The sequence below is a fragment of the Serinus canaria genome, chromosome 5, assembly GCF_022539315.1.
Source record: "Serinus canaria isolate serCan28SL12 chromosome 5, serCan2020, whole genome shotgun sequence".
Lineage (NCBI taxonomy): Eukaryota > Metazoa > Chordata > Aves > Passeriformes > Fringillidae > Serinus > Serinus canaria.
In genome coordinates this window covers 60,502,045-60,513,417 of record NC_066319.1, presented here as the reverse complement: position 1 = coordinate 60,513,417, position 11,373 = coordinate 60,502,045, and the positions used below count along the sequence as shown (strand labels likewise).

The following is an 11,373-nucleotide window of genomic DNA, read 5'->3' as shown; positions in this document are numbered from 1 at the left end:
CAAGAGGCATTTGGACACATTTTTGATGGTTTTAAAGTCTGTAAAATTTAATTATTTGAGGAAAAGAGGTTTGGGGGGAACAAATTCCTTTCGAAGAGGAAGTTTTGTGACTGGTTATTTTAACAGCCTCATTTTATGTGCTGAACCCCCCCTCCCCCCATTTTTGGGGGAGGGGGAGTTCAGATGCCCCCCTGAGCCCCAAGGTTTGATTTGGGGGGGCTCAGGTGCCCCCCAGAGTCTGATTTTGGAGGTTTGGGATTGACTTGGTGGATTCAGCTGCCTCCAAGGTTAATTTGCAGGGGCTCAGGTGCCCCCCAGGGTAATTTTGGGAGGGCTGAGGTGCCCCCATGGTTAATTTGGGGGTCACAGATGCCCCCTGTGGGAATTTTGTTGGGTTCAGGTGCCCCCAGTGTGAATTTACAAGGTTCAAGTGCCCCTGAGGTTAATTTTGGGGTGGTTCTGATGCCCCAAGGTAAATTTTGGGGGTTGTTCAGCCGCCCTCATGGTTAGTTTTGCTCCCAGTGTTGATTTTGGGAGGTTCAGATGTCCCCAGTGGGAATTTGGGGTGGTTTGGGTGTCCTGATGTTAATTTTGGGGTTACTCAGGTGCCCCCAGTGTGAATTTGGGGTAGTTCAGGAACCCCCAGTGTTAAATTTGGAATGCCCATGTGCCCCTAGGGGGAACTCTGGGGCTGTTCAGGTGCCCTCAGGGTGATTTTGTGGTGGTTCAGGTGCCCTCAGGGTGAATTTTGGGGTGCCTGTGTGCCCCAGTGTTAATTTTGGGGTGGTTCAGATGCTCCCAGTGTTGATTTTGGGGAGATTCAGGTGCCCTCAGGGTGAATTCTGGGGTATTTCAGATGCTCCCAGGGTCAATTTTGGAGTGGTTGAGATGCTCCCAGGTTGAATTCTGGGGTAGTTCACATGCTCCCAGTGTTAATTCCGGGGCAGTTCAGATGCTCCAAGGGTTAATTTTGGGGTGCCCAGTCCCCTTAGGGAGAAATATGGTAGTTCAAATGCTCCCAGTGTTAATTTTGGGGCGGTTCAGGTGCCCTCAGGATGATTTTCGGTGTGCCCGGGTGCTCCCGTGTCAATTTTGGAGTGGTTCAGACACTCCCAGTGTTAATTCTGGGGTGCCCGGGTGCCCCCGGGGGGAATTTGGGCGTGCCGGTGCCCTCAGGGTGAATTCGGGGGTATTTCAGATGCTCCAAGGGTTAATTTTGGGGTGTCCGGATGCCCTCAGGGTGAACTGTGGGGTACTTCAGACGCTCCCAGTGTTAATTTCGGGGCGGTTCAGATACTCCCAGTGTTAACTTTGGGATGCCTGAGTGCCCCCGGGATGAATTTGGGGGTGCTGGTGCCCTCAGGGCGAATTCTGGAGTATTTCAGATGCTCCCAGTGTTAATTTTGGGGCGCTTCGGGTGCCCTCAGGGTGAATTTCGGGACGCCCGGGTGCTCCAGTGTCAACTTTGGGGTGGTTCAGATGCTCCCAGTGTTAGTTCTGAGGTGCCCAGTGCCTTCAGTGTTAATTTTGGGGCCTCAGACCCTCGCAGCGTTGATTCCGGGGTGCCCGGTGCCCCCAGGGTTAATTTTGGGGCCCCTCAGACCCTCGCAGCGTTGATTCCGGGTTGCCCGGTGCCCCCAGTGTTAATTTTGGGGCCCCTCAGACCCTCGCAGCGTTGATTCCGGGGTGCCCGGTGCCCCGGGCCGAGTTCAGGTGCCGGTGCCGGGGCCTGCGCGCTGCCGCCGGAAGGTGCCGCCCGCCCGGCGGATGTTGCGGCGCGGCAGCGGCTGAGGGAGGGAGGGACGGACGGACAGACGGACAGACGGAGGGAGGGCCGGCGGAGCGGCAGCGGCGGGGCCGCGGTAGGAGCGGGACGGGGCCGGAGCCGCGGGGGGCTCGGAGGGACGCGGGGCGGGCTCGGGCCGGGCCGGTAACGGCGGCGGGCAACGCTCGGGCGGCCGCGATGTCGCGACAGTTGAGCGTGTCGTGAGGAGCCCGCCAGGCCCACCCTGCGCTCGGGCATGTCGCGACAGGAGAAGGTGTCGTGAGGAGCCCCCGGCTGCGGTGTGTGAGGGGGTGGGCAGAGCGCGCAGGGCTGAGGGGAGCTGAGGGGGAAATGGCTGAAGGGACGCGGCCCAGCGTGTCTGAGGGGCAAAATGAATAACAGAATATTGTACCTATGTATTATAGATAAATATCATATCGGTGTTATTCTCCGAGACGGTGAAGGCACCGCTAGCTCGAAGCAGGCAGGTTTCACGGGGCTGTGGGCAAGGCTTGCCAATCTAAATTAGAAATCGTAATTAAAGCTCACAGATAACCCCCCGGAGGTGGTGCAGCGTCGCCGTGGCGGAGTGATTAAAATTAAAGAGCAAAAACCCCTCAGGAGCGGTGTATGGGAACAGCAGAGTATCTGACCTGGAGTGCAGGGTGTGATTGTCCCACTGAGGTCCTTTTCCCTGGATTTGGGTGCACAAATTTGGGCTGTTTGGCTTCCCTGAGCTTGGATCTGTGTTTCCCCAGCACAGTCTGGGGTTTGGCGTTCTGCGCGGCTTTGGAGCAGGGACATTGGCTCTGGGGTTTTGTGTAGGATGGGTGACATTGTCCTGCACTCAGCCGCTGTGGGGGACACTGAAAAGCTCCAGGATTTGCTGCTGTTGTAGGCAAAGCTGTCAAATTAATTCCCCTTTGGATTGTTGTTTTTTGGGGTTTTTGTTTTGACATCGTGGGGTTTTTCTGACATGGTGTGGGTTGGAAGGGACCTTAATGCTCATCTCGTCCATAGGCAGGGACCTTTTTCACTGCTCCAGCCTGGCCTTGGACACTTCCAGGGATCCAGGGGCAGCCACAGCTTCCCTGGGCTAATCAATCAAGTATTTATAGATAAGATTTTGAATATTTTTTAAAACGGACACTTTGAGTCACTGTGGCAACTGTAACCATTACAAGCCGTGCACCGCTGGGGAGTCCCTACCTGGGACATTTCTGACTCCAGCCCTGTGTAGCTCATCCTGGCTTTTCCAAGCCCCACACTGTGTCAGGGGAGGGTCAGGGTATCAGGGAAGGGTTCCACTATTCCAGAGGGTGCTGGCACTGCTCAGGCTCCCTAGGGAACAGGCACAGCCCCGAAGCTGCCAGAGCTCCAGGAGCCTTTGGGATGCCCAGGGCGGGATTTTTGGGGGTCTGTGCTGGGCCAGGCGCTGCCCTGGCTGATCCCGCTGAGGGAATTCCATGTCCCTGTGCCTGCAGCACGTCCCGAGATGGCCGATGAGAACGAGGAGCTGCCGGCCGACGAGGAGCTGCCGGCGCCGGCCGAGGAGGGCTTTGAGCAGCTGGAGAACGACAGCCCCGCCGAGCGCAGCGGGCACGTGGCCGTCACCGACGGGCGCTGCATGTACGTCTGGGGAGGATACAAGGTACAGCTGCCCTGCTCCAGCCTGGGAATCGTGTCCCATCCATCCACCCGGGCGTGACTCTGGGGAATTATTCCTCCCCCGGAACACAGCAGCTCCAGCGAGCAATTTGTAACACGGCCCTCAGGGGTGTTTTGCAACGCTGGGATAAATCACGGGTGTTAAAAGCTTGGCAGATACACGGATTGTTGGGGTGTCGTTTGCCTTTGGCAAAAGGTGAAGGGAGTATTGTCTGATTGGAGTTGTTGTGCACCCTGGGAGTGGTGGTTTTATTTGCACAACTGTATTTTTGGGTGGTAATTGGTAATTTATCATTTTAGGTGGTAGTAATTTTTTGGGTCCCAGGTTTGTTGTTGTCACACTGTGGGATGCATGTGCTGCAGCACCACAAAATCATTTCAGTGACAAAGTCATTGCCAGTGAACTCAGTAAATAAACTCCTGTCATGGAGGGGGTGGGGGAAGGAAAAAGGAGCTTTTGGCTCATTTCTGCTCCCTGGCTCAGGCTATAAAACAGAGGTTTAATTCCATTTAGCCCTGTCTGGCTCTGCTGGGAGCTGATTGTCCCCAGCAGGTGCTAAATTAGGCTGATTGTGCTCTCTGTGCAGGTGGGAGGCACAGGAGTGTGGGAAGTACAGGCACTGCTGCTGCTGAGATCTGGGCTGGGATTAGGTCCCAGAGGGGGTGCAGACGTTCCCAGGAGTCTGTAATTCCATGTGTCAAACACCCTTCTAACCCTGCTTTTCCTTCTCTGACCTGTCCTGCAGAATGCTCAGGTCCGGGGGTTTTATGACTTCTACCTGCCTAGGGATGAAATATGGATCTACAACATGGAAACTGGAAGATGGTACAGTAAATCATTCATTTGGGAAAACAATCTGATAAATCCTTGAATTGATATGGAAAGGGACTGAGCAGGGAGAGCATTCCCTGATCTCTTTGTTCCCACCTATCAAACTGTTGCAAAAGTGTGTCAAATATTTCAGGTTTGGAGATTTTTCCTGTGAAAGCATCCAAAATGTTTTTCCAGGATGAAACAGGAGAGGCAGCTGGGGCAGGCAGCCTGGATAGGAGCGTGTGACCACCAGTGTGAGGTGTTTTGGGATTCCTGGGATGGGATAGAGCAGCTGGAAATTGTCTTTGTGCCACTTCTGGTGCCCGTGGTGGTCAGGGAATCCCTGTTCAGTTCTTGGCCTTGTGAGGAGTTGTTTTTCAAGGCTGATGCAGCCAAAGGAGCTGCTCAGTGCTTTGCTGGAAATGGGATTTCAGGTGTGCTCCCAGCCCTCCCTGGGGTCAGGGACAGCCTGGGGCCCGGGCTGGAATCTCCTCTCTGTGGTTATGGTGTTTACAAACAGGAAAGATCCAGGAGCAAAGTGGAAACCTGCATTTTACACAGGTGAATCCTCTTTGCCTGAGGAGTCTGAGCATTCCAAACTCCTGAGCTGGGCAGATGGGATTCCCACTCCCAAAAACCCCTTTATTAACTGAAGTGCCTTTTCCCCACCCCTCCATCATAACAGAGTCCTTTGGTGAATTGTTACATCTGCAAAGGTGGGAGGAACAGACTTGAATACCCACAGTGACCTGTGGTCATCAAAACCCTCCAGATGAGCCCATCCCTGTTCCCTGGGAGCAGGTGAAAGATCCCACCCTGGTTTTGCAGGAAGAAGAGCAAGACTGAGGGAGATGTTCCCCCCTCCATGTCTGGCAGCTGTGCCGTGTGTGTGGACAGAGTGCTTTACCTCTTCGGGGGGCACCACGCCCGGGGCAACACCAACAAGGTCAGGAATTCCTTTCTAATGGAATAATAATAGAAAAATAAAATAAAATCATATCATATCATATAATCCTTTCCCACGGGGTTGTGCCCTGGAAGCTTCACAGCACTGCAGGAACACCCCGAGCTGGCATCGCTTCTGCCCTTGTGCAATTCCCCTCAGCAACTGGATTGTGTCCCTGCCTCTGAGTTTGCTGGTTTTAAAAGATGGGAGTTGCCAGAGTTGCCTGAACAATGTCAGGAGCTGATCTGGAACTGATCTGGGGTGGCTTGAAATGTTTCTGTTCCCTGGAGTCTGTGGTAATCCCAGAATCCCAAAATCATTTAGGTTAGAAAAGTCCTTCAAGACCACTGACCCACCACCACTCCTTCTACTAGAATTAATTCATGATCCTTTCTGATTGTCTGGCAGCAATGTGGTTTAAATTAAATGGTTTTAGTCTATATAAATATGTACTTTATCTATGTAAATGTAAGATCATATGTTTCTTATGTAAATATAAACTAGAAGGAGTTTTTGCAGGCAGTTTGACACAAGCCTCATTTATTTGTAAGGTGATTTCTTCCCTTCCTGCTGTGGCATTCTTACATTTCAGTTCTGGTGTGTAAGGGTGGCAGCTGGTTCTCTTCCTGTGCAATTGTATAAATGCAGAGAAGGGGTGATACTGTAAAAAATGTCACTTTGTAAACTTCTGAACCGCTCTGTAGCTGTAGGACAGTTGTGCTCTGTACACACCTTCATAGTATCCCACAGTTGTATCAGCTTTTGGATGCTGAAGCTCAGTGCCCAGAACCCTGTTAATGCTGTAAAAGGTGTTTGAGTCTGAAAAAGGTCAGGACTTTTTGATTTGTGAATTCATCTTTTGTTGCAAATACTTTCGGTGCTCTACTTTTCAGCTAGGAAAAGAACTTTTCATTTATTACTATTTCTATGCCAACACATGTTAATTTAAAGTTGCTATTTTAACAGCAGACTTAAGCTTTGTTGGTGATGTGAGTTTAAAAAAATCTCTTTATTTTCCCAGTTCTACATGTTAAATGCCAGATCCAGGGACAAAGTGCTGCAGTGGGTGAGAGTGGAGTGCCAGGGGGTGCCCCCCTCGTCCAAGGACAAGCTGGGGGTGTGGGTGTACAAGAACAGGTAAGGCCCCAGCGAGGCTCTGCCCTCTCTTGGCTTCTCCCTTCTCCTCCTCCCTCAGCATGGGGCTGGCTGGGAATGTTCCCCTGGAGAGGAGAAGGCTCCAGGGAGAGCTCAGAGCCCCTGGCAGGGCCTGAAGGGGCTCCAGGAGAGCTGGAGAGGGACTGGGGACAAGGGATGGAGGGACAGGAGCCAGGGAATGGCTCCCAGTGCCAGAGGGCAGGGATGGGTGGGAGATTGGGAACTGGGAATTCCTGGCTGGGCTGGAATTGCCAGAGCAGCTGGGGCTGCCCCTGGATCCCTGGCAGTGCCCAAGGCCAGGCTGGACACTGGGACACCCTGGGACAGTGGGAGGTGTCCCTGCCATGGCAGGGCTGGCACTGGATGGGATTTAAGGTCCCTTCCATCCAAACCATTCTGGGATTTTGGAGTTTAACTCTTGTGCTGCCTTGGCCACTCCATGGAGAGAGCTCCCAGTTGGGAGATTTGCTGTGGGATTTTCTGCAGAGACTCAGGAAAGGTGGGAAGCCCTTGTGTGTCCCTTCCAGCTGGGGATGCTCTGTGGCTCTGTGGAGTTGCCCACAGTGCTGCTTTTTCAGCTCCTTGATGTGGGGAGTGAGCTCCTCATTAGCACACTGATAGCATCAGGTCAGATGTGAATCTGTGCAGGGCTGCAGCCGTGGGCGGTTAATTGGGTGCTGCAGGTTGTTTTCTGGCTCTCCATAATCCTGCAGGAACTTCTGGCAAAGCCCTGCCAGTTCCTAACACAGGCTAAACCCCAAGGGTAAAACTTGGAGGCAATTCCCACTTCAGCTCCAGGAGAAGAACGTGGCAAAGGCCGAAGTGCAGTGGCCAGGCTGCACACCCTGGCAGCCTCAGAGATCTGCAAGTGGAGCAGAGCTTGGGAGCCCGAGGCTGGAAGCAGCTCCAGAGGGATTCAGTGTGGTGGGAGGGTCAGTGAGGCAACAAACAGAGCCCTCTCCTGGAAAACCAAAGGAGCTCCCCTGGCTCTCTGAGCACAGCATTTATATTTCATTTATATTTATATTTATATTTGTATGGACAATAACAGAATTTCTCACAGTTCTTGCTCCATGTTTTCCTGCAGGCTGATATTTTTTGGAGGCTATGGCTATTTTCCTGAAGGGAAGGAACGTGGAACATTTGAATTTGATGAAACTTCTTTTTGGGTAAGTAACCCTGGAAGCCATTTCTAGTTCAGCTTTTCATATTTCAGCAGTGCTTGTTAGAACTTGTTGCTTCTTTATGGTTTTTTTTTCTGTATTTTTTTAAGAATTCAGGTCTTCCTAGAGGGTGGAACGACCACGTGCACATTCTGGACCTTGAAACTTTCACTTGGAGCCAGCCCATAACTACGGTAATTAATGGTTTGCTGTCATTTAATTAAGCCACAGCTCAGTAATGTTCTTTAGGAGTGTTCTTGGAGCCATCTCCACTGAATTTAAACCATTTCTTTAGACAGATCCACTGCAGAAAGAGGAAATTTGCCTTTTCTTTAGATCTGTCTTCATCCATTTTTTCCTGTCTCTTGCTTTGGTTGATGCTGCAGCTGTGCTGTGCTCAGGGCAGTGGGATTTGCTGTCACCCTGAGTGCCAGGGCATGGCTGGTTCCTCCCTGGGGGCTGAGTTGTGGTCATGAGACAATTAAACACTGCTAATTGCAAATACACACAAACGGGGTGTTCAGGAACAGGGAAATGGGCTGGTGCTGCCACAGGGTTGGAGGAAGTGAAATGTGAGACAAGGAGCTCCAGATTGCCAAAGAGCTGCTCTGATTGCTTCATACAGGTCTCAGGTGGTTCAGAGACTCAAGAAAAATGGTGTTTGATGGGATCCCAGAATGGTTTGGGTGGGAAAGGACCTTAAAGCCCATCCAGTTCCACCCCTGCCATGGCAGGGACACCTCCCACTAGCCCAAACTGTCCAATCTGGCCTTGGACACTTTCATGATTTATGAATTTAAGGATTTATTATGTCACTGTCTCATTTAGAGTCTGTCTTCTGTGGCTGAACCCTGTGCTAAAAGCAAAATTTACACACTTCAAGAGGGAAGAAATAAACCCAATTTTTAATGAGTTCTCTGATCTCCCATCCATCAAAAAACCAAGCCTGCACACAGGATGATTTACTGGCTGTGCTTTTTCACTCTGATCCTTGCTGGCCTTAAATCTGAGTTGGGCTGAGCCTCTCTTGTCCCCTGGTGACTGATCTGTGCTGTCCCTGTCCCTTCCCAGGGCAAGACCCCGTCCCCTCGAGCCGCCCACGCCTGTGCCACCGTTGGGAACAGGGGCTACGTGTTTGGAGGCAGGTACAGGGTAAGCCCAGCCCTGTTTCAGCTGTGCTTCACCCCAGACCTGAGCAGGAATTTGAGCTTTGAGCCACGCTCTGCTCTCTTGCAGGAATCCAGAATGAACGACTTCTACTACCTGAACCTGGACACGTGGGAGTGGAACGAAATGTGGGTGCTCTGCCTCCATCCATGTGAAATTCTTGTGCCTAAAGAAATTCACATTGTCCTTGGGTCACTGCAGTATCCTGCAGATAGCTGAGAAATAATCAGGGCAGGAGAGGGAGAGGGATTTTGCTGTCCCTGGAGGTGATTTGGGGTGTTTTTATTGCGATCCAGACTCACCCAAGGCGTCTGCCCCGTGGGCCGATCGTGGCATTCCTTAACGCCGATTTCCTCGGATCACCTCTTCCTCTTCGGAGGCTTCACCACCAACAAGCAGCCCCTGAGTAAGTCATTCCAAAGGGATTTGGTGGTGCCTTTGTGCTCTGGAACAGCTCTGCACAGGAGCTGGAAGGATTGCCTTGAATTCCTTCTAAATTCCTCCTGTGTGCTCCAACTCCTCATTCCACAGAGCAGGAGTTGCTGAGGGTGTGGAGACACCAGAACTTCCAGCAATTGATCTGCTCTAAAAATGTATCTAAAAGTGCAGATTGCAATTGGAGACAGCTTTACAATTCTCCACCTTCACCCCATAAATCTCTGTTACATTAAACACCTGTTGTCAAACAGGAGTCAGTGTTTTATAAGGTTTTTCCTAAAATATTTGATTTAGCTAAGAACAGAGATGGGATGTGCTACACCAGAGTATTTGTATATTGCAGCAACTTCCAGAGCTGACAGAATCCTGGTTTTATCTGGAATTTTTCTTGTTTTCAGGTGATGCCTGGATTTATTGTATCAGCAAGAACGAGTGGGTACAGTTTGAGCATAACTACTCTGATAAACCAAGGTATGGCAGACAATTCCCTGGAAATTGGGTACAGAAGGGCTGTGGAAGCACCTGGTGCTGGCTGTCAGAGAGAGGACTCTGGTTCCTCCTCACAGCTCTCCTTTCCACGTGTCCCAGAGGTGCAGGTGGTTGTGTGCTCCCAGAATTCCAGGTCAGGGCCACACAGGGCAGGCAGCCTGTGAAATAGCAGGAAGCACAGAACTTAGGGTTTGGTCTTGGGATTTAGGGTTTGATCCTGGGATTTAGGGTTTGATCCTGGGATTTAGGGAGTGATCTGGCTGCAGAGGACTCCAGGCTGTGAGTGCCAGCAGCAGAGCTAACTGGACCCAGTGTCCTTGCTCTGCCACCACCCAGGCACGGGCAGGTGTCACCAAGGTGCTGCCAGAGGCTCATCCTGTGCACACCCAGGGCTGTTCTTGGCTTCCTGCTGAGGAAGTAGGAGTTGGTGAGCTGCAGTTTAAAGCCCCACAACCTGTGTGATGCACCAGTGTGGCATGGAAAGCACGAGTCTTCCTCCCTCTGGCAGGGGAGGTGACCTGAGCCAGGTTAAGGAGTTAAAGCAGGGCTGCTTCCTGCCATTCTCCTTCTGGCCTGGCTGGGATGAGGAGGGATCTTGCCAGAGCTGGGCTTTGGGTTAATGCCATGCTGCTCTCTGTTCCCAGGCTGTGGCACACGGCCTGTGCCAGCGAGGAGGGCGAGGTGATCATCTTTGGGGGCTGTGCCAACAACCTTCTGGCCCATTCCAAAGCTGTGAGTTGGTTTTGAGCTTCCCCTTCCCGTGGGAACTGCAGTGCTGATCTCGGGGATCACAGAGGTGCACAGACAAAGCCTGAGGGGGAAATGCTTTGCTCCTGTCCAGAGTCCCTCAAGGCTGGGCAGCCTCAAGGCTTCCTCCAGTGTCCCTGCCCAGGGCAGGTTGGAATGGGATGAGCTTTAAGCTCCTTCCAACCCCGGCATTCTGGGATTCCCTGATTGTGTGAGCCTGGGCTGCTCTGGCTCCTGCTGAGAGCCCACAGAACCAATTCTCTCTCTTTCTCTGCCACCCTCCAGGCTCACAGTAATGAAATCCTGGTGTTCTCCCTCCAGCCAAGATCTCTTGTAAGGTAAGAGAGCAAGAGTTCAGCAGGGAACTGTCTGTCCCAGCTTCTCCGGCAGGGGGAAGTTCCTGGAGGGTGGGGAGGCCCTGCCATGGCTGTGGCTGCCCCTGGATCCCTGGAAGTGCACAAGACCAGGCTGGACAGGCCTTGGAGCAGTGGGATGGTGGAAGATGTCCCTGCCCATAGAAGAAGGGTGGAATGGGATGGGATTTAAGGTCCTTCCAACCCAAACCATTCTGGGATTCTAAGACGAGTTGGGCAGGGTTACCATTCTGCCTCTACCAAACGCTGCCAGAGCAGCAGCCAGGGCTGAGGCTGGAGCCTTCCCCTCCTGAGCTCCCAGTGCAGCCTCTCCCTGTGTTGCAGGCTGTGCCTCGAGGCCGTGATTTGCTTCAAGGAGATGTTGGCCAGCTCATGGCACTGCCTGCCCAAGCACCTCCTGCACAGCGTGAACCAGCGCTTCGGCAGCAACAACACCTCGGGCTCCTGAGCCCGGGCCTGGCTGTGCTCCACCCTCTGTGTGTAGGTAGTTGCTTCTCGCCCTCCCGTGCATGTGAATGGCCTAGAGAGAACCTATTTTTGTGTGAGATGTTCCAATAAATGTATTTGGTGCCAGAGGAGATGAGCCTGAGCCTCAGCTGTAACCAGGTGTGGGGTTGTGCACCCCGAGGGGGTGAGGCCGACCCCGA

General features: G+C 52.4%; 1 protein-coding gene across 1 annotated transcript; it reads left to right on the top strand.

Moving 5' to 3' along the window:
• Positions 1-1,757: 1,757 nt before the first annotated feature.
• Positions 1,758-11,304, top strand: KLHDC2 (kelch domain containing 2). Its single transcript, XM_030240506.2, has 14 exons — positions 1,758-1,862; positions 3,250-3,416; positions 4,180-4,259; positions 5,076-5,193; positions 6,215-6,330; positions 7,436-7,517; positions 7,622-7,705; positions 8,583-8,663; positions 8,748-8,806; positions 8,975-9,084; positions 9,515-9,587; positions 10,250-10,337; positions 10,638-10,690; positions 11,051-11,304. The coding sequence occupies exons 2-14, from the start codon at positions 3,261-3,263 to the stop codon at positions 11,172-11,174; spliced, it is 1,224 nt and encodes a 407-aa protein (XP_030096366.1). The 5' UTR covers positions 1,758-1,862; positions 3,250-3,260; the 3' UTR covers positions 11,175-11,304.
• Positions 11,305-11,373: the final 69 nt, after the last annotated feature.

What these genes read in the sequence shown, in the direction of transcription:
- KLHDC2 (XM_030240506.2), top strand. Translation starts at nt 3,261, where the DNA reads ATGGCCGATGAGAACGAGGAGCTGCCGGCCGACGAGGAGCTGCCGGCG. An exon ending in TTCTGGCCCATTCCAAAGCT is followed by an intron (nt 10,338 to 10,637) that starts GTGAGTTGGTTT and finishes GCCACCCTCCAG; the next exon opens with GCTCACAGTAATGAAATCCT. An exon ending in CAGCCAAGATCTCTTGTAAG is followed by an intron (nt 10,691 to 11,050) that starts GTAAGAGAGCAA and finishes CCTGTGTTGCAG; the next exon opens with GCTGTGCCTCGAGGCCGTGA.